Source organism: Rana temporaria, chromosome 9 (assembly GCF_905171775.1).
Source record: "Rana temporaria chromosome 9, aRanTem1.1, whole genome shotgun sequence".
Lineage (NCBI taxonomy): Eukaryota > Metazoa > Chordata > Amphibia > Anura > Ranidae > Rana > Rana temporaria.
Genome location: NC_053497.1, coordinates 144248238 through 144270275, shown reverse-complemented (window position 1 = coordinate 144270275; position 22038 = coordinate 144248238). Strand labels below are relative to the sequence as shown.

The 22038-nt window shown below is 46.2% G+C and overlaps 1 protein-coding gene across 2 annotated transcripts in view; it reads right to left on the bottom strand.

Moving 5' to 3' along the window:
• ZDHHC12 (zinc finger DHHC-type palmitoyltransferase 12) overlaps window positions 1-22038 on the bottom strand; it is a 51479-nt gene that overhangs the window by 16262 nt on the left and 13179 nt on the right. Inside the window, exons 2-3 of one of the 2 annotated variants that reach the window (XM_040324728.1) lie at window positions 21425-21585; window positions 20859-20945 (exon numbers count right to left, since the gene is read on the bottom strand). In XM_040324728.1, the coding sequence (XP_040180662.1) occupies window positions 20859-20945; window positions 21425-21585 (248 nt within the window). The remainder of the gene's footprint in view (window positions 1-20858; window positions 20946-21424; window positions 21586-22038) is intronic. The other variant, XM_040324729.1, reaches the window with a different exon arrangement.

The window sequence follows — 22038 nt, the reverse complement described above, 5'->3', positions numbered from 1 at the left end:
CCTATTTTGAGAAAGGGGCCTGGAGCTGCAGCTCCATCAGCCCCATTGTTAATCCGGCCCTGATGGAACGGACCAGAGCTTACAGGGCATCCGCCCAGCTTCCAACGGGTGTTGAGAAATGGAAAAGAACCCCCAATGGGGTTAGCAAGGCACGATGGAACAGCTCCAAAAACTAAATCCAACAAGTCATGCAAGGAAAAAGAAAAAATGGTGCAGGTCAAAATGGTATAAAAGGTTTTATTGTTATAAAACCAACAAAAACATGACATTAAAAGTGATCACAACTTGAAAAAAATGAAAGATAAAAGCAATATGGGGAGTGGCGTACCAAGCCCCACGTGTTTCGTCTGACTAGGACTTCTACTGGGGCATCTACCTGCTCCCCCATATTGCACATGTATTTATAATAAACACTCCAAACTAAACTGAAAAACTGGCCAATGAGACAAGTTTCACAACGTATGTCTGCGATTGGAGGAGAGTCAACCACATGACCTGCTGAGCTCGCACTCTCCAAGCACAGACCAATCACATTTGAAAACATATAAAACCCCTCTCAGGTCAACAATGACACCTGTCTAAGACCCGGAAGTGATCTCTATTGAGCCAATGACAAGCATTAGAAAAGCCCACCAAAATGCTGGGGGGGGGGGGTTGTGACACGCGGTGATAAACACCCACGTGTTTGCCCCCCGTACTGCATTGGCCGGGTCTCAAAAGTAAGTGGCCAATGAGAACACTTAATCGAATTCTCCAATGAGAACCCAATGGAATGAGTATAGGACAAAAAGGGGGAGGGGAGAATGGTGTCAAACGCTGCAGCGTCACTGATGGGCCAATCACCAAGACAGACTCACAGCACCACACAGCCACATGACCCCTGTAAACGAACAACCGCATGTGCCAAGTCCCCGCAATGGACGAGTGGCAAAGGGCACACGCATGCCTGTAACACCAGGCTAGACACAGAGCCACGCCGCAAACATGACGTTGTGACGTACAGAGGAACGTCGCAGCCGTCACATGCAGCACAGCAGTGGAACGCAGCGCATAGCCGAGCACGAAACCACGCCCCAAGAGTGATGTCACGACGTACAATAGACGTCGAAACCGTCGCGCATAGGTAGTAATGAGGTGCAGTGCGCCGCCGGGTGAAACCCTGGTCAAAGCTGGACATATATCCTATGGGGCCAGATCACATGGTATCTGGACTAGGATAGAGCAGTGCCATCTTGTGGAAAAGGAAGGTACTACAAACGTCCGGATATGACAAACATCAAAAATGTTCACATGGGGCTGGCAATATGTGCAATATGGGGAGAGCAGGTAGATACCCCAGTAGAAGTCCTAGTCGGACGAAACGCATATGGCTTGGTATGCCACTCCCCATATTGCTTTTATCTTTCATTTTTTTCAAGTTGTGATCACTTTTAATGACAATGTTTTTGTTGGTTTTATAATAAAACCTTTTATACCATTTTGACCTGCACCATTGGAGCTCCATTTTTTCTTTCTCCTTGCATGACTTGTTGGATTAAGTTTTTGGAGCTGTTCCATCGTGCCTTGCTAACCCCATTGGGGGTTCTTTTCCACCTCTCAACACCCGTTGGAAGCAGGGCGGATGACCTGTAAGCTCTGGTCCGTTCCATCCATCCAGAATACCATCCATCAAGGGTCTTCAATCGAGGACTGTCGGGTCCTAACGGCCAAGTTTGTGGTTCCAACTACTAAGATTCGCCGTTTTGGGATTTTCCATGCCTTTATGATCTGCTGTCGCTGACAAGTAGATCCACTGGTTCTGGTAAGCTTATTCCATCTATTTCACATAGTCAGAAGGAATGTTTTCCGCATGATGATCCACGTGGCTATATGTTTTTCAGCGTCAACCCACGTTTCATTGATGGACATTTATTTGTTTGTAATTTTTCTCCTTTTTGTGGACTTTTTGGCACATTCACTCATATTGATAGTGACACGTACCTTGGGAGTGAGCCTGACGTGCAGAGGGAGACCTCTCGTACCGTCCTGGTTCCGGGGTCACTGGGGTTGAGACAGTGACCGTAGGAGCACAGTGGGGTATGAGTGCCTGCAGAGTCTCTGAGATTGGAGATGAAGTCTAATGAGAAGGGCTGAAGCGCTGTAGGTGCAGGTCAGCTGGATGCAGATCAGCGGATGCTGATCAGCGGATGCAGGTCACCGGATGCAGGTCAGCGGATGCCGATTAACTGGTTAGCAGGATGCTGGTCAGCGGGATTCAGGTCAGCGGATGCAGGTCTGCGGACGCAGGTCACCGGATGCAGGTTAGCGGACGCAGGTCACCGGATGCAGGTACGCCTGAGAGCAACATGCACATGCAGGTGCAGGCGACAGCAGGAGAGGAGTCAGACAGGCCAGGTCATACACGGAAGATCAGTACAGACAAAAGCAGCAGGCAAGGAATGGTCAGATTTCAGGCTGGATTCGGCAACAGAGGATCTTGCAGACAGGTAAACAGAGCAGGTCAGGACTGGAGATGGCAGCGGAGTCAGAAAGCCAGGTCAGAATGATGCAGGTTCAGGATCAGGTCTCTGGATAAAATGCAGATCAGACAGCAAGGACACAGTGCTGCTGAGGGGTTTAAATAAGGCAGCCTGTTGCCAATCATTGGAATCAGTCTGCACTGTTAACCCTTAGGTGGCAGATCCCTGACATTGCCCCCCCCCCCTTATGGGCAACCTCCGGGTGCCCAAAAGAGCTCTTTTTTGAGGGTGGCTTCAGAAGAAGGCCTGGATCAGCTCTTGGGCATGCACATTCTGCTTGGGTTCCCAGGAGTTCTCCTCTGGTCCATACCCCTTCCATTTGACCAAGTATTGTAGTTGGTTACCTCTTTTCCTGCAGTCTACGATAGCCTCCACCTCATATTCCTCGTCTCCATCAACCATCACAGGTTCAGGTGGCCCCGGTCCTCTGTCTGGGAAGGGATCAGGTACTGTGGGTTTCAGCAGGGACACGTGGAACACCGGGTGGATCTTAAGTGAATTAGGTAAGATAAGTTCATAAGACACTTCATTTAGTTTTTTCTTGACTGAAAAAGGCCCAATAAACTTTGGTGCCAATTTCTTCGAGGGACAAGCCATTCTAAGATTGGTAGTAGACAACCACACTTGGTCCCCCGTGTTGGAGACACAATTCGCCTCTTCTCTTTCGGTCATATATTCTCTTATTAGTTGCCTGTGCCTTGACCATAGTCTCTTGTAACAATTTGTTGTTGCGACCCAGGAAGTCAACAGTATTCTGTACTGCTGGAACTGGAGATTCAGGGATAATGTTAGGTAAGAAGACAGGATGGAACCCATAATTTGCAAAAAATGGAGACTGACCCGTAACCGAGTGACTGGCATTATTGAAGGCGAATTCTGCCAACGTTAATAGTGCTACCCAATCGTCCTGAACAAATGTGGTAAAGCATCGTATATATTGCTCAAGAGTCTGGTTCGTCCTCTCGGTTTGTCCATTTGTCTGAGGATGGTAGGCAGAGGACATAGATAGTTCAATTTTCAGGGCCTGGCATAGTGCCTTCCAAAAGCGAGAGGTGAACTGGACCCCTCTGTCAGACACAATGTTGGTTGGAATTCCGTGTAGCCTTACAATCTCCCGGATGAACACCTGGGCTGTTTCCATTGCAGAAGGCGTCTTTTTCAGGGGTATGAAGTGGGCCATCTTGGAGAGGCGGTCGACCACTACAAAGATGGCTGTATGTCCTTCGGATGGGGGTAACTCGACTATAAAGTCCATGGCTATCATACTCCAGGGACGGTCAGGGACTGGTAACGGTCTTAGAAGACCCCAGGACTTGGTCCTAGCAGATTTGCTTTGGGTACAAACAACACATGACTGCACATATTCTTTGCAATCCTTCTCAAGCCTGGGCCACCAAAACATGCGCTGAATCAGGTCAAGGGTCTTGTGGACCCCGAAATGGCCAGCCAAGGGATGATCGTGACACAGGCTCAGAACTTTGGTCTGGAAACTTGCCGGTACAAAGATTTTACTGTCTTTCCAAAGTAACCCATCCCTGGGTATCAAGGACACCCCTGGTGGACTGGGCATTCCTGCTGAAACTTGCTTTAAGCTGGACATCAGATCTGTCTGGACCAGCAAAAAGTTGCCTTCGGATAGAATAGTATCCGGAACTGAGGCATCCTTTGGATCATCGAACATGCGTGAGAGAGCGTCTGGCTTGGTGTTTCTTGATCCTGGCCGATAGGTGATGTGAAATGCAAATCTGGAAAAGAATAGCGCCCACCGTGCTTGACGCGGCTTCAGGCGCTTGGCAGTTCTCAAATACTCCAGATTCTTGTGATCTGTATAAATAAGTATGGGATGTGCTGCACCCTCTAAGAGATACCGCCACTCTTCTAGTGCGGCCTTAATGGCCAAAAGTTCACGATCCCCCACATCGTAATTTCTTTCGGCTGGGGAGAGTTTACGGGAGAAAAAAGCTATGGGATGCATGAGATCTTTGAGGCCTTGACGCTGGGAGATAACTGCCCCTACCGCTGTTTCCGAAGCATCTACCTCGAGTAGGAAAGGTAGTGCGGGATCTGGGTGGCTCAGGATGGGAGCAGAGGTAAAAAGTCCCTTCAGTGTAGAAAAGGCAGCCTGGGCCTCGGAGTTCCAGTGGAAACGGATGTTCTGCTTTGTGAGCTGAGTAATGGGGGAAATGATTGCAGAGAATCCTTTTATAAATCTCCTGTAAAAATTGGCAAAGCCAACAAAACGCTGCACCCCTTTCTTGTCTGAGGGTGCAGGCCAATCCAGAACAGCTGTTACCTTTTGTGGGTCCCATCTTAAACCCCTCCGTGGAAATAACCAAGCCCAAGAACTGAATAGTCTGCCGCTCTAATTCACACTTTTCTGGCTTGGCATATAACCCATGCTGACGGAGGCGGCAGAGTACCATCTTAACGTGTTTCCGGTGTTGATCCAAGGATGTGGAAAAAATCAGGATGTCATCAAGGTAAACGATTACAAAGATATCTAGCCAGTCTCTGAAGATATCGTTTACAAAGTGCTGAAAAGTGGCCGGGGCATTGCACAGGCCGAAGGGCATCACCAAATACTCAAAGTGGCCGAACCTGGTACGGAAGGCCGTTTTCCATTCGTCCCCTGCACGGATACAAACTAAATTATAAGCCCCTCGAAGATCAAGTTTAGTAAAAACAGCGGTAGTTCTCAGTCTCTGGAACAGCTCGGGCACCAGGGGTAAAGGATACCGGTTCTTAACTGTCACTTTATTTAGTTCCCGGTAATCCACACAAGGACGTAAGGAGTGGTCTTTTTTCTCCACAAAAAAGATTCCGGCCCCTGCTGGAGAGGTGGATGGTCGGATGAATCCCCTCTTAAGGTTCTCGTCTACATATTCCTTTAAAACCTCTAGTTCCCGTTCGGACAGGGGGAAGATCCGCCCAAAGGGGATCTCGGCTCCAGGCAATAGCTCAATTGGGCAATCGTATGAACGGTGGGGAGGAAGAGTCTCAGCCCCCCGTTTGCTGAACACATCTAAAAACTCGTGATATGGCTTGGGTACTTGTGAGAGTAACTCTGTATCAGATTCCAGGCATAGCAGCGGGCCCGACACCTTAGGAAGTGAGGGCAAGCAATGTTCTTGACAGTAAGAGGACTGGAACTTTATTTCCCCGGTGACCCAGTTAACTTGCGGATTGTGGGCCTGGAGCCATGGTAGGCCGAGGATGACCGGGAACAAGGGAGATGCAATTGCATCGAGTTTCAGAAGTTCCTTATGACCCGTGGCCGTAACTACGGGTAAAAATGGAGTCTCCTGGGTGACCAGGCCAGATTTAATACGGGAACCATCTGCCAGAAAGATGGAGAGTCCTTGTGCCCTGTGCTGGAGTGGAATGCACTGTTGGTTGGCAAAGTTCAAATCAATAAAGCAACTACATGCTCCAGAGTCTATAATTGCAGTAGCAGGCACAGTCCTTCCTGGGAGCTGGAAAGAGATGCAAAGGGCCAGGTGAGTTGTATTGGCAGAGGGTGCTGGTTGGCTGGTAGGCGAGATGGACAAACATCTTTGGGTTTTTACTGGACATGAATGTACATAGTGGCCGGCCCCCCCACAGTACAGGCAGAGATTAAGCCGTTTCCGGCGTGAACGTTCCTCAGCAGATAACGAGGGTCGTATTAAACCGACTTGCACTGGTTCAGGAGAGATTGGCAAAGATCTAGCTGAGACAGGTCTGTTGGCAGCAGGATGTGTGGTCATGACTGTGACGGTATCGGTATGATATCCCCGTAAAACATTCCCTCCTCTCCATACAAGAACATCACAGGATTCCCCACACATGAGTCAAGACTGGATGCTGGAACCAAGACACTTTATTGACACAAAAACTCAGCTTATATGTGGTTACAGCCTGTTAGGAAGGCCCCCTCACACAGTGGGGTTTCCCATACAGATTATAGGAGACAAGTCGGAGCGACCCTGCAGACACGTTTCTTTAGATAAAGACATCACTGGAGTTAATTACTACACTGAAGCAATCAGAATAATTAACATACTACTTCTCTAATCAATTTAGCCTGATGATACAATACACATCTTTTAAGGGTAAACACAGATCTTCTTTACACAACACAATAGATCAATTAACGTTTAGAATAGTGAGGGGACATTAGCACGTCAATAACCTGTCAGAGGAATGAATCACACATGAAATTCCTTTCTACCTCTACCCATGGGCTAGCAGGGAGCAGTACACTGAGACATATAGGCAAATGTATCACAATGGCCCCCCTTTTGCTCCCTGCTCCGGCAAATCCGGTTGGACCTCCCTGGTCCAGTAGGGTTGACGGGTTCAGAGCTTTTTAGTCCGAGGTTAACTCCGTTTGCATGACTGACCTCCCTTGACAACTGCTTCAGACTCAGGTATGTCACCGGGTCGTCAGATCACACGCCGGTCAGTCCCAAGTCTTTGTGCAATCTGCAGAGTCACCAGAAGTCAGTGTGAAGACAGCGAATGGGTCTGTGCTCCGCCGTCTAGGTGTCCGCTATGGGAGGGGGCAGGTTTATGGCTCTGAAGTGACAATCACAGGAGATTCATAAAAAGGAAAAGTTATATTTGTTGTAGCACTGGTGCTCAGAGTCCGGGGGGGGGGGAGAGAGAGGGGGACTCAGAGCCCCATAAGGTCAGCCACCCCCTGCTCCCTCCGCAGCCGCCGGTTCTCCTCTTGGAGCTTCTCCAGCTCCATCTCCAGTTCATGGAGCCTGGGGGGGTCAGCCTGCTGTGACCTCAGGTGGTTGTTCTCCTCCTCCATGCGGCTTATGCACTCCTCCAGCTCTATGTACTCACGGATCAGATCCTGCTTGCTCATGTCCTGCAGGCTCTCCACGTGGTCCTTCATCATCAGGAACTGGGTGGTGGTGTAAGGGGCCACCGGTGGGCCCTTGGCGAACATCTCGTCCCGCATCTGGGACGCCCGCTGCGACTCCCTCTCCTCCAGTCGCTTCTTCTCCTCCCAGGTCTGCTGGTTATATGACTTCCAGGACCTCTTCTTCTTGAAGGATGGCCGGCAGTGCCTCTTTCTGCCCAGCTCCCTCCAGGGCCCCTCCGGCTCAGGGCTGGAGCCCATGACCAGCTGACAATGGTGTTCCCTGTTGTCCGTAATAGCAGATTGTACCATGAGGGCTTCGTAAGGGGTGCCCAATGGTTCTTCCCGACCCCGCTCCTGGGGATCCCAAGCCGAGTCTACACAATGGGCTGCTGCTGGTGGGCGGTACCCAGGTTGAGACCAATTTGACCTGGTGTTGTCATTCATGGGGCAATTCTGCTTGAAGTGACCCAACTGTTTGCACCGGAAGCAGCGTTGTTCGTTGTCCTCCTGGCGTGGATAGCGAGGGCTAGATGTCACCGGTCTGTTAGGAGGTTGGTATCTAGCGGCTGGTGGGTGTGAGGGCGCCGTGGTCGTGGAGGTTGTACCCGTGGTGTGACCTGGTTTGTCTTGCGAGTATCCGCATATTCATCCGCCAACTTCGCGGCCTCTGGTAGAGTCATGGGCCTGCGATCTCTCACCCAATCTTTGACATCCGTCTGGATGTGATTGTAAAATTGCTCCAGGAGCATTAGTTGCAAAATGTCCTCTGCGGTGGTGGCCTGGCTGCTGTTAACCCAGTTAGAGGCCGACAGGGACAGCTGGCATGCCCATTCTGCGTAAGAGTCTTTCGTGGTTTTGCGTGAGTCCCTGAACTTCTGTCGGTGGGACTCTGGGGTTACTGCATAACAAACCAGGAGCACTTCTTTAACCCGGGCGTAGCTATGGATATCCTGATCTCGCACGGTCCGGAAAGCATCAGAAGCTTTGCCTGACAGTTTGCCTGACAATATTGCAACCCACTCTCTTCTAGCTATTCGGTGCAGGTTACATTGTCGCTCAAAATCCGCCAGGTAGTTATCAATTTCACAGTCCTTTTCATCAAAAGCTTTAAAAGCGCTAAACGGAATCTTCCTTGCGTCTGCTGTGCTGTACTCACTGTTCGGAGAAGGTGCGGCTGCTTGTTGGACTGCTGCCAGTTTAACTGTAGTTCTGCGTCCCTTATTTGTTTATCCTTCTGTAGTTCTGCGTCCCTTATTTCTTTAGCCTCCTGTAGCTCTGCGTCTCTTATTTCTTTAGCCTCCTGTAGTTCTGCGTCCCTTATTTGTTTAGCCTTCTGTAGTTCTGTGTCTCTTATTTGTTTAGCCTTCTGTAGTTCTGCGTCCCTTATTTGTTTAGCCTCCTCCGCTAACAGGTCCATCACTTTCAGCACCACATCCGGCGTTGGGTTCGGGCCGAACCACGCTAGCTTCTCTCTCATTAGCTTGTTGGCTGGCGATTCCTCCTCCTGAATCACTGGTGTATCCATCTCTTGTACTGCTGGCGTTGCTGCAATCCCGTCCTCCTGGTCTATCTCCATTGATTCCGCTATGATGACCCGCTTGGTTTTGTTGCTAGCAATCCTTCCAGTAGTTCTTCCAGTGTCTGCTTGGAATCCGGGTGTGAAGGAGAGTAGAAGGGAAGATCCCGCTGCTGCCAACCAATTTGTGACGGTATCGGTATGATATCCCCGTCAAACATTCCCTCCTCTCCATACAAGAACATCACAGGATTCCCACACATGAGTCAAGACTGGATGCTGGAACCAAGACACTTTATTGACACAAAAACTCAGCTTATATGTGGTTACAGCCTGTTAGGAACGCCCCCCTCACACAGTGGGGTTTCCCATACAGATTATAGGAGACAAGTCGGAGCCGACCCTGCAGACACGTTTCTTTAGATAAAGACATCACTGGAGTTAATTACTACACTGAAGCAATCAGAATAATTAACATACTACTTCTCTAATCATTTAGCCTGATGATACAATACACATCTTTTAAGGGTAAACACAGATCTTCTTTACACAACACAATAGATCAATTAACGTTTAGAATAGTGAGGGGACATTAGCACGTCAATAACCTGTCAGAGGAATGAATCACACATGAAATTCCTTTCTACCTCTACCCATGGCTAGCAGGGAGCAGTACACTGAGACATATAGGCAAATGTATCACAATGACCACATGGGGTAACATCCAGGTGGGACGAGTCTGTTTTATTTTTTCTGCACTGCGTTCCCGAAGGCGCCGATCTATCTGGATAACCAATGCCATTAGGTTCTCCAAAGAGTCTGGTATGCCAACTCGGGCCAGTTCATCCTTTAATCTTTCAGACAGGCCTAAGCGGAACTGGTGCCGTAAGGCTGCATGATTCCATTGGGTATCTGCACTCCAGCGCCTAAAGTCCATTATATAGTCCTCGACCGCTCTGCGGCCTTGCTGGAGTGCATGAAGAGCAGCTTCGGCTGTGGAAATCCGTTGGGGATCCTCATAAAGGAGCGACATGGCCTTGAAAAAGGACGACAAGGAGTCCAGTGAAACATGATGTTCTTCAAGCAAATTATGTGCCCAGGACTGAGGTTCCCCCAGCAGTAATGAAATGACAAACCCCACTTTAGTAGTTTCCTGGGAGAACGTTAGGGGTTGCAGGGAGAAGTACAACTTGCATGCCTCTCTGGGATGGGGACCCTTGGCTCTGGAGGCAGCATTGTTATAGAGGGTGCAGAAGTGGCTTCTGTAGGTATCCTGTTGGTAGGTGGATCCGTGGTGGTAGCCTGGTGTTGCATTTGTCCCTCTAAGCGTGCATGGCAATCCTGGAGACACTTCACCTCTAGAGAGAGATCAGAGAGGAGTTGGCAGATCTCGGTGCAAGAGGTCCCTCTTGCAGGCTCAGGCATGGCTGTCTGATACTGACACGTACCTTGGGAGTCAGCCTGACGTGCAGAGGGAGACCTCTCGTACCGTCCTGGTTCCGGGGTCACTGGGGTTGAGACAGTGACCGTAGGAGCACAGTGGGGTATGAGTGCCTGCAGAGTCTCTGAGATTGGAGATGAAGTCTAATGAGAAGGGCTGAAGCGCTGTAGGTGCAGGTCAGCTGGATGCAGATCAGCGGATGCTGATCAGCGGATGCAGGTCAGCGGATGCAGGTCAGCGGATGCCGATTAACTGGTTAGCAGGATGCTGGTCAGCGGGATTCAGGTCAGCGGATGCAGGTCTGCGGACGCAGGTCACCGGATGCAGGTTAGCGGACGCAGGTCACCGGATGCAGGTGCGCCTGAGAGCAACATGCACATGCAGGTGCAGGCGACAGCAGGAGAGGAGTCAGACAGGCCAGGTCATACACGGAAGATCAGTACAGACAAAAGCAGCAGGCAAGGAATGGTCAGATTTCAGGCTGGATTCGGCAACAGAGGATCTTGCAGACAGGTAAACAGAGCAGGTCAGGACTGGAGATGGCAGCGGAGTCAGAAAGCCAGGTCAGAATGATGCAGGTTCAGGATCAGGTCTCTGGATAAAATGCAGATCAGACAGCAAGGACACAGTGCTGCTGAGGGGTTTAAATAAGGCAGCCTGTTGCCAATCATTGGAATCAGTCTGCACTGTTAACCCTTAGGTGGCAGATCCCTGACAGATAGTCTAGTATATATTTGTTTCACATCCAGTGATTATGTGTACTCAGTGTGATACTGAGTTCTCTTCACAATCACCAGCGCTACATTTATATATTTTATACTTTTCAGAGGTCCGATATTGTTCTATGTCCTTGATTTATTAATTGTAATATTCTAATTTTCTGAGATTGTGAATTTGGGGTTTTCATGAGCTGTAAGCCATAATCATCATAATTATGACAAATCACGGCTTGAACTATCTTGTTTTGCATGTAATGTGTCTATCTCATATAATAGTTACACCTTTTAAGTTGCATTAGTGAAATAAATTAACTTTTGCACGATATTCAAATTTTTCGAGTTTCAGCTGTAGGTCTGGTTAGGGTTGCAAATCACTCCATGAATAGAGAATCATAGAAAATAAATATTCCACATAGCGTGATCCTGTTTAACAATTTTAATGCAAAACCCAACCCCCTAAAGATTGCACTTACAAACAGTTTAACATAGTCACCAGTCCACTGATACAGGAGACCGCCAGTGTAGGTTACACAGAATTCCCCCTGGTTTTCTCTCGCTGACTGTGACACTCATGCGTTACTTACGGTCACCACGAGGTCGCATCCAGACACGTTTCGTCATTACGACTGTCCCCACAGCACAACATCCCGGCTATTTGTCGATCCTTAACTCAGCTTGTTAACCTTTGTTGTGCTGGCCAATCAAACCCACAGTGGTGCGTGCTAGCAGCGATATCCTTACACACAGGTAAAAGACAAAACTACCTAAGCGATCGGATCTCAAACTTATTACCAGCAAAAAAAAAATACTAATGAGTCCAAGTGTTCAATAGCCACCTAAAACAAATTTAAAACTAAAACTAAACATTAGATACTAATAAATCATCATTCTATATACACATAATTAAATGGCAATAAATTACATAAATCCAAATAAATCGTATAAGTAAACAAGATAAAATCAACAAGCTCATTACTCTAACCCAGTATTAAAGAAGCATTGCTGATAATACAGTATATGCATTAATCATATCATAGATCCAATATACATATGAAACACAAACTAAAACCACTTAATGCATATAGTGATATTAATAGTAATAAAATAAAATTATAAAATCACTATATAACTAAAAATTTATTTATTAGTATAAAATTTCATTAATCTATACCTCAGGATAGCGTGAATGGAGGAATCTCAATGAAAATGTATGTGTGTATGTCTAGCCTACACTCAGATTTTTCCTTAGTCCTCAGACATCGCCCCTTTCTTGCCTTTGTTCTGGGAGGATTTTACCAGAGTCATGCATGATTTTATAGGCCAAATTGCATCTTTGATTGCTGACTCTGCCTTCAGAGGTCAAATGCATGCTTCTCAACTTTGCCTGCAGAAGCCTTATCAGATCAGCCCAAGGCCTCTCAGGCTTTAGCCACCAATGTTCTATCAGATGCTGACCCTTTAAAGTCCTTAGCAGACGCTTCTACACCTGAAAAATCTCAGACATCAACCATTGCTCCCAAACGTAAAGACATCACATTAACTCTTATTGACGCAGTTTGCACTACTTTATAACCAGCCTGTAGCTTCTACCAGTACAATTTCCAGCCTAGAAACTTTTAGGCTCCCCAGGACTGCAGCAAACTTTCCAACGCTCCCTGTTATTTCCTGTCACCTGTGCGGAGACTAGGGTTGCCACCTTATCCCTTTAAAACAGAACACATATTAATTACACAGGTTCTGTGGCTAATTAAGGTGGTAATTAGACTCATTTGGTGCCTTACCTGCATTAAATTAGCCTCAGAACCTGTGTAATTCATATGTGTTCTGTTTTAAAGGGATGAGGTGGCAACCCTAGCGGAGACTGAAAGAACTCTGCTAAACTATTCACCGCCTCCCAAGCAACTAGCAATTCTGTACCCACCTGAGGAAGACTTTGCTAAAAAAATAAAAAATAAACTGCTGTTAAATCGGCAGTATCCCATCTTAACTATTCCTGTAGCAGATGCCGTTTTCAAAGACCTCATGGCCAAGCAACTAGAGGCCGCTATGGATCCAGCAGTGTCCCGTTTTAACCATTCCCAATCGATTGAAGGCCCTTTCTTAAACTTTAATTTTTCAGGATGGTTCTGCTTTGAAACCTGCCCTGGCCATATCAGTAAACCTGCCCTAGCCACATCTGTAATAGGTCATCAGAAGGGATCGATTTGCTATTTAAACTGATCTTTTGCTTATGGAACGCATGCTTGCAGCCTTGAACTACTATTTGGACATGTTGCTAGAGGTCTCCCATCTCATTTTACATACCAGTCTTCTGTCAGAGAAGATGAGGTGGATACTATAGGGCTCAGAACTAGCATGTTAAAAGCATCTGCTTTGCATGCTCTTCTAGAGGCAGAACCTATTCAGAGCTGTCATGGACACCCTTATCCAGGATGTCATCAGGGGCAAGAATACCCATCTATCCCAGCAGAAAAAGCCTAGTGCTCAGTCTGTAAAGGACTTCCTTGAAGCCCAAAGTTCCCGTTTTTTCCCAGGCCTCAAACTCCACAGCCAAGCCCAAGTCTGGCAGCCAGTCTACCTGCAATTCATGGTCTTCCAAGTCCCTTAAGCCATTTGACAAGTTTTTTTTCAGCATGAAGGGGTACCCCCAAAAGGCCACAGTTCCCATATTTCCACTGGCCTGCTTTACTGCACACATTAGCAGACCTCCACGCAGCCCTTGTGAGTCTTTGGGAGCAAGAGGTCATCAATCCCAGTACCTGTGCTGGAATGGTCCTACACCAACCTGTTCAGTTTTCAAGCCAAAAGGGGGCATTCATCCCAATTGGGGCAGCCTCACAGATCATGGGTGACGCGGTGGGTGGGGGGGGGGGGGGGGAGTTACAAGCACCGATCTTATGCCACGTACACACGGTCGTTTTTTTGTCTTGGAAAAAAACGTTTTTTATCATGAAAAAAAACGACGTTTTTCAAACTTCATTTTAAAAAACGGCGTTGCCTACACACCATCGTTTTTTTCAAAAAGCTCTAGAAAAGCGCGGTTACGTACAGCACGTACGACGGCACTCTGTTCCATTCAAGCTTGCGTCATAACTTGCTTCTGAGCATGCGCGGGTTTAAAAACGTTGTTTTAAACGTCATTTTAGCCCACACACGGTCATTTTTTTATGACACAAAAAACGACATTTTGAAAAACGACATAAAAAATTGAAGCATGTTCGAATTTTTATTTGGTCGTTTTTTAGAAGACAAAAAACAACGTTTTGCCCACACACGGTCATTTTAAATGGCGTTTTTAAAAAATGTTGTTTTTTTTCATCACAAAAAACGACCGTGTGTACGCGGCATTACACACACAGTTGTGCAGAATTTATGATTACTTGGCCATTTTTCAGAGGATATAAATGAGAACACAAAAACATTTCTTTCATTCATGGCTAGTATTTGGCTGAAGCCATTTATTATCAATCAACTGTGTTTACTCTTTTTAAATCATAATGGTAACAGAAACTACCCAAATGACCCTGATCAAAAGTTTACATACCCTGATTATTTTGGCCTGATAACATGCACACAAGTTGACACAAAGGGGTATGAATGGCTATGAAAGGTAACCATCCTCACCTGTGATCTGTTTGCTTGTAATTATTGTGTGTGTGTGTGTATAAAAGGTAAATGAGTTTCTGGACTCCTGACAGACCCTTGCACCTTTCATCCAGTGCTGCACTGACGTTTCTGGATTCTGAGTCATTGGGAAAGCAAAAGAATTGTCAAAGGATCTGCAGGAAAAAGTAGTTGAACCGTATAAAACAGAAAAGGGATATAAAAAGATATTCAAGGAATTGAGAATGCCAATCAGCAGTGTTCAAACTCTAATCAAGAAGAGGAAAATGAGGGGTTCTGTTGAAACCAAACCACTGTCAGGTAGACCAACTAAAATTTCAGCCACAAGCTATGAGTAAGCATCACATGATGTGAAACATGTCAGCCACCTTAAGAGCCGGTTCACACAGGGGCGGCACGACTTCGGGGGCGACTCGGCCAGGCGACCTGAAAACGACTTCCAAGGCGATTTGCAAAATGACTTCTGTATAGAAGTCAATGCAAATCGCCCCGAGTCGCCCCCGAAGTAGTACAAGAACCTTTTTCTAAGTCAGAGCGACTTGCGTCGCTCCTATTAGAACGGTTCTATTCACTACAATGGGACGCGACTTGTCAGGCGGCTGTGTCGCCTGACGAGTCGCCCCAGTGTGAACCGGGTCTAATTCTGCTGTTCACTTCATTTTGACTGCATCGCTTTGGTTTTTTGGATTTCATTTGTACAATAAAGACATCGTTTTAAGGAGTGCAGCAGTCCAGGATCTTCTTCTATCCAATGCACCACTTTAGTGGGATGGAATCAGCAGTTTTTAGAGCGGTATCATCTCTCACTTAAAAATTCAGCCACAACTGCCAGGAAAATTGTTCGGGATGCAAAGAAAAACCCACAAATAACTTCAGGTGAAATACAGGACTCTCTGAAAACATGTGGTGTGGCTGTTTCAAGATGCACAATAAGGAGGCACTGGAAGAAGGGTGGTAGCTGCATGGTCAAGATGCCAGAAAAAAGCTATTACTACGCAAATGCTACAAAGTATCCCACTTACAATATGCTAAACAGCACAGAGTCAAGCCTTCTGCCACAAAGTTATTTGGAGTGATGAGACCAAAATTGAGCTTTTTGGTCACAACCATAAGGCTTCATTTCCATGGACGTTTTTACAGCCACTTTTCTGAGCGTTTTTTGCAGCTTAAAAACAGCTCTCCATGTTAGTCTAAGGCCTCATGCCCACCATGACGTTTTTGAGCTGTAGATGGCTGAGCCGTTTTTAAGCTGCAAAAAAAAAAAACCAGGACCAGTGCGTTCTGAAGCTCCAGCATTAGAGCTGTAAAAACGCCAGATGTTAAAAAACGCTCAAAAACGCTACTGCAGCGTTTTTGAGCTCCAGCTCAAAAAAATAATAAAAAAAATAAAAAAAACATGGACAGGCGTTTTTAAGCTGTAAAAAAAGGCTAAAAAAAGTGGCTGTAAAAACGTCCATGGAAATGAAGCCTAAACACTACATTTGGAGAGGAAGGAGTCAACAAGGCCTATGATGAAAGGTACACCATTCCTACTGGGAAACACAGAGGTGGATCGCTGATGTTTTGGGGAAGTGCGAGCTACAAAAGACACAGGAAATTTGGTCAAAAATGATACCAAGATGAATGCAGTATGTCATCAAAAAATACTGGAGGAACATTTGCATTCATCAGCCAGGAAGCTTCGCATGGGACGTACTTGGACATTCCAACATGACCAAGATCCAAAACACAAGGCCAACCCTTATTCCCCCTTTTTCGTCCTAACTTGGCACGGCACTCGCACAGACTCCCCGCCTGGTTCGTACCCAGGTTCCGGTGGTCTGGCGGACAACTTAGTTCTTCCCCCTCCAATGCACCAAGCTACGATTGTTTGCCCCCATACCCTCTTTGGTTGCTGCCCACTTGACTACCTGGTTGCCCTGGGAGCCGGGGCGGCTGCTGGCGCCCCTCCGGGTGTTGGCTGCTGCGGCGGCCCTCATGGTTCCGATTATGTTTATTGCTGATTGTTTATATATGCATATACAGTGTGCCATGTCTGAAGTATGTTTTGTTTTAACTGTTTGACGGCCCTTCGAGGCCGGATCTTAACACAGGACACCCTGTTGGACATGCCTGACATTTGTCTTATGTGCTTTCCCCCCCCCCCCTCCCTTTTTCTGTTCTTCTGTTTCCCTTTTCATTTCTTCAATAAACACTGATTATACAAAACACAAGGCCAAGTCGACCTGTCATTGGTTACAGTAGAATAAAGTGAAGGTTCTAGAGTGGCCATCTCAGTCTCCTGACATCAATATCATTGAACCACTCTGGGGAGATCTCAAATGTGCCATTCATGCAAGACAGCCCAAGAGTTTACAAGAACTGGAGGATTTTTCCCAAGAGGAATGGGCAACTTTACCATCTGAGAAGATAAAGAGCCTCATCCACAAACACCACAAAAGACTTCAAGCTGTCATTGATGTTAAAGGGGGCAATAAACGGTATTAACCACTTAAGGACCGCCTAACGCCGATATACGTCGGCAGAATGGCACAGCTGGGCACAATCACGTACCTGTACATCCTCTTAGTGCCCAGCCGTGGGTCGCAGGCATGGTCCCGCGATCGCTCACAGAAGCTGAAGAACGGGGAGAGGTGTGTGTAAACACACCTTCCCCGTTCTTCACAGTGGCAATGTCACTGGTCCTTTACCTGCATATTGGTCCGGGTCTTAAGTGGTTAAAGTGGTTGTAAACCCTTACAGACCACTTCAACCTACAGGTATAGAGCCATGACAGGTCCTTTTATACTCCTTTATACATGTATAAAGCCATGACAGGTCCTCTTTATACTCCTATACATGTATAGAGCCATGACAGGTCCTCTTTATACATGTATAGAGCCATGACGGGTCCCCTTTAGTTATCATGAAAATAATGAATGTGGGGGCCTTTTGGTAGGCGTGATTTTTTTTGGGGGGGGGGGCAGCATTTCATTCTTGGTCCCAGGCAGCACAATGTCTTGGGCCGGCACTGGACGCAGTGCCGAATCGCAAAAAGGGGCAAGGTCCTTTAGCTGCATTTTGGTCCGGGTCTTAAGTGGTTAACCTTGTATTTAGTGTCACGGTTCATGCCGTAAGCCCCCTGACCTTAAAAACCGCACTCTCAAGCTAGGAGGTAGCATGCGTGGTTAGGCAGCAATTGTCAGACTTTAGATAGATTACCTTTCACACTCTGGCTAAAGATAAAAAATAAGGCACAGACAAAAGTAAATAAATTAAATAATAGATCAAATACAAATCTTTCAGAGGACTGCAAAATTTTAACACTAATTTAAGACTAAAATGTCAGAATCTGGCATAAACCCAGTCAATGCTGATAATATTTATGGCTCTCTTTAAAGCAGACCTTCAGTCGTTTTTTTTAATTTTCCATCTATTAAACCTTCCGCTCTTGTTGTTTAAAAATTGTTTTTTTCTGCCAGTAAATACCTTATACTGCCCACTTCCTGTTTCTTGTCTGGTAAAAAAAAAGCCTAGGCTTATGACATCATGCACAGCTCTCTCACTCTCACTCTTGTGAGAGTTTGCAAAGAAGGGAGGGGGGATAAGTCATAAGCAGGCCAATGAGAGCTGCAGAGCTTGAGGCATGTGTCTGTGTAGATCCAGGAAGTGAACAGGCAGCAGCAGCTTCAGCTGCCCACAGTCAAAATGGCTGCAGCCAGACTTGAGGGAGGGAGATTTCTGCAGCATATTTGGCAAGTACAGAATCACAGTATATATAAAATATGTAAAATGGTTGGAGGGAAGCTTCAGAATAGCAAAGATGTTTTTATTACAAATTATGTAAGCAGACTGCAATTCCTCTTTAAAGCAGAGCTCCACCCAAAAGGGGAAACCGCTTGTTCGACCTCCACCCCCCCCTTCCACTGCCACATTTGGCACTTTTTGGGAGGGGGTACCTTGTACCCTGGTAAGATCACCGATATTTGGCATGTCCGGCCCCTCCTCCTCTTAGCTGCCTTCTGGGACCTGTGTGTCCCAGAAGACGACGGGACCATTCAGAAAGAGCGGTAACAAACCGGCTGTGACGCCTGGAGGCATCACAGCAAGCTTCCCCTTACTTCAATGCTATCGCCTTCACCCGGAGCTGATGAACGAATCAGCTTGGGGTGCAGACATTGCGGGATCCCTGGACAGGTAAGTTTCCTTATATTAAAAGATAGCAGCTACAGTATTTGTAGCTAATGACTTTATTGAATTTATTTTTTATAGGCTGGAACTCCGCTTTAAGGTCCTTATACAGTCAGTGGGTCAGTCTTTTTATAATGTGGAGGAGAGAGCAATGCCAAATGTAACTAAATTTGGGCAGCACAGTGGCCACTTGGTTAGCACTTTCACCTGACAGTGATAGGGTTGTTACATTACATAGTCAGGTTGAAAAAAAGTCCATCTAGTTCAACCATAAAATAAATAAAATAAAAAATATCGTACAATCCAATATACCCATTTCTATACCCACAGTTAATCCAAAGGAAGGCAAAAAAAACAGCAGAGCATGATCCAATTTGCTACAGCAGGGGAAAAAAATCCTTCCTGACCCCCCGAGAGGCAATCGGATTTACCCTGGATCAACTTTACCTAAAAATGTTAGTACCCAGTTATATTATGTACATTTAGGAAAGTATCCAGGCCTTTCTTAAAGCGGGAGTTCACCCATAAAACAATTTTTTCAAACAATCCCCTTAGATGGATGCTCATTTTGTCTAGGGGAATCAGCTATTTGTTTTAAAATATGAGCTGTACTTACCGTTTTTGAGATGCATCTTCTCCGTCGCTTCCGGGTATGGGTCTTCGGGAGCGGGCGTTCCTTCTTGATTGACAGTCTTCCGAGAGGCTTCCGACGGTCGCATCCATTGCGTCACTAGTAGCCGAAAGAAGCCGAACGTCGGTGCGGCTCTATACTGCGCCTGCACACCGACGTTCGGCTTCTTTGGGAAAATTGTGACGCGATGGATGCGACCGTCGGAAGCCTCTCGGAAGACTGTCAATCAAAATAGGAACGCCCAGTCCCGCAGCCCATACCCGGAAGCGGCAGAGAAGATGCATCTCGTAAACGGTAAGTACAGCTCATATTTTAAAACAACTAGCCGATTCCCCTATACAAAATGAGCATTAAGCTAAGGGTAAAAAGTGTTATGTATGGGTGAACCCCCGCTTTAAAGCGGAGTTCCACCCAAAAATGGAACTTACTCTTTTCAGAACCCTCCCCCCCCTCTGGTGTCACATTTGGCACCTTTCAGGGGGGAAGGGGGGTGCAGATACCTGTCTAAGACAGGTATTTGCACCCACTTCCAGGCATAGACTCCCGTGGGAGTCATGCCACTTCCCTCCCACTGTCTCCTGGGAAACACACTGGTCCCAGGAGAGAGCAGGGACCAGTGAGGCCTTGCGCAGTAGGGAACCGGGCAGTGAAGCCGCAACGCTTCTTTTCCTGATTCCTTCACCGAGGATGGCTGCGGGGGGCAGCCGAGAGACGAGCGATTGCTCAGCCTCGGCTGCCGACATTCGGGGAGCGCTGGACAGGTGAGTGTCCATTTTTTTAAAGTCAGCAGCTGCAGTATTTGTAGCTGCTGGCTTTAAAAAAAAAAGAATTGGGTGGACCTCCACTTTAAAACAATCTACTGAGCTGCCCAGTAGCTGGTTGTTGGTTTAAATCCCAACCATGGCACTACCTGTCTTGAGTTTGCATGTTCTCCCTGTGCCTGCATGGGTTTCCTCCCACAAGATATGCTGGTAGGTTAATTGACGTCTAGTAAGTGTATGTATGAATGAATGTGGGTTAGGGACCTTAGATTGTAAGCTCCTTGATGGCAGGGACTGATGTGAATGTGCAATATATGTGTAAAGTTCTGTGTAAATTGATGGTGCTATAAAATTACCTTTAATAATAAATAAAAGCTAATAGGCCATCACCATACTCTTATACCATTAAGGTAGGCGACTGGGCTATTATTTGGAGAAAAAGACTTTTCCTGGGTTATGGCTGATACATGCATGTCTGACAGTTATCAAAGTATGCTGGAATCCAAGCTATTAGGAATTTGATTAATAAACAAAGCATTACCATACAGTCCAAAAAATCCTGGCCTTATCTGTACATAAATATCCATGCAATGCCAGAGGAATGTATTACTCACAGACATACTTTTAACAAGCAGTATCCACACCGCCTCATTGAAACTGTGCTGGAGATCATTGTACTTGTCTCCTGCTCCGCAAGCTCTGAAAAAGTCTTAAAAAAAAAAAAAAAAGTATAATTAGTTTATTCAGACTGTCAATTGTGCTGGGTGGTATAAACAGCAGATGTTACAAGTAGGCATACAAACAGAGATGTGCCTGCATGTTCTCCAATATGTTACGTTTTTCAATTAAGGTGCTTCTTATTACCTCATAAAAGGGCAGAGATGGCTAAATTATCATAACTAGTTCTTGTAATTGAGGGCATTGCTTGCTATTCTCATGCTTTAACACCCTACAGGGGGGCACTGTTCCTCCCGCTGACACCAACAGGGGGGCACTGTTCCTCCCACCGACAAGGATAGTAAACTGGCCCTTTGTTTAAAAAGTTTGGAGACCCCTGATCTAAAGGAATTACAAATCAGCTTCTTCATTTCTCATTTCCAGTGCAGATCAGAATTGTGAAGAGAAGCCGATCGGCTACTTTACACAACAAAAAATATTCTCCCTCAAACATTTTACACCAAGACATACATTGTTCTGAAAGACTGGAACCATCACCTTCTCGCTGTCAGAGAGTACATAGCCCGGGTCCATGAGTGATACAGCAAAATACAGCCCCACAGAACACAGGACTGTTAAGATGAAGAGAAGAGGCTTTAGGTATATCCATTTATTCTCCTGGTTATAAAGATCTGAAATAGACATGACAAACAAGTTTTAGGCATCAAATACTACTAAACAGTACTGGATAAAAATGTATTCTCATTATCTACAACCTTTTTAACACCAAAGGAATCCCTGAAATAATTTTCAGGTCTCAAGAGAACCCATGCTAAAAATTATTCTAATTGCAACACTTCGTACGTTAGATGTCGATATGGCACACCTACCTAGAGTGTATGACACCAAAGTGGGTTATTTTTTTTAACATTTGCCTTTATCTGACAGAATTATTTTTCAGTAACATTCACTATTAAAAAGTAATCAATGAATCACCAGAAAGGAAATTAAGACAGATCCCCTTAATTTCCTGGACAGTGCAGGGTTTCCTTCCATTGGGGGTCAGTACAAAGTATTCCACCTCCACTGAAGGAGAGTGGGAATAATGCGTCTTTTTTTTTTTTTTTTTAAGAGCTTGCTAATCC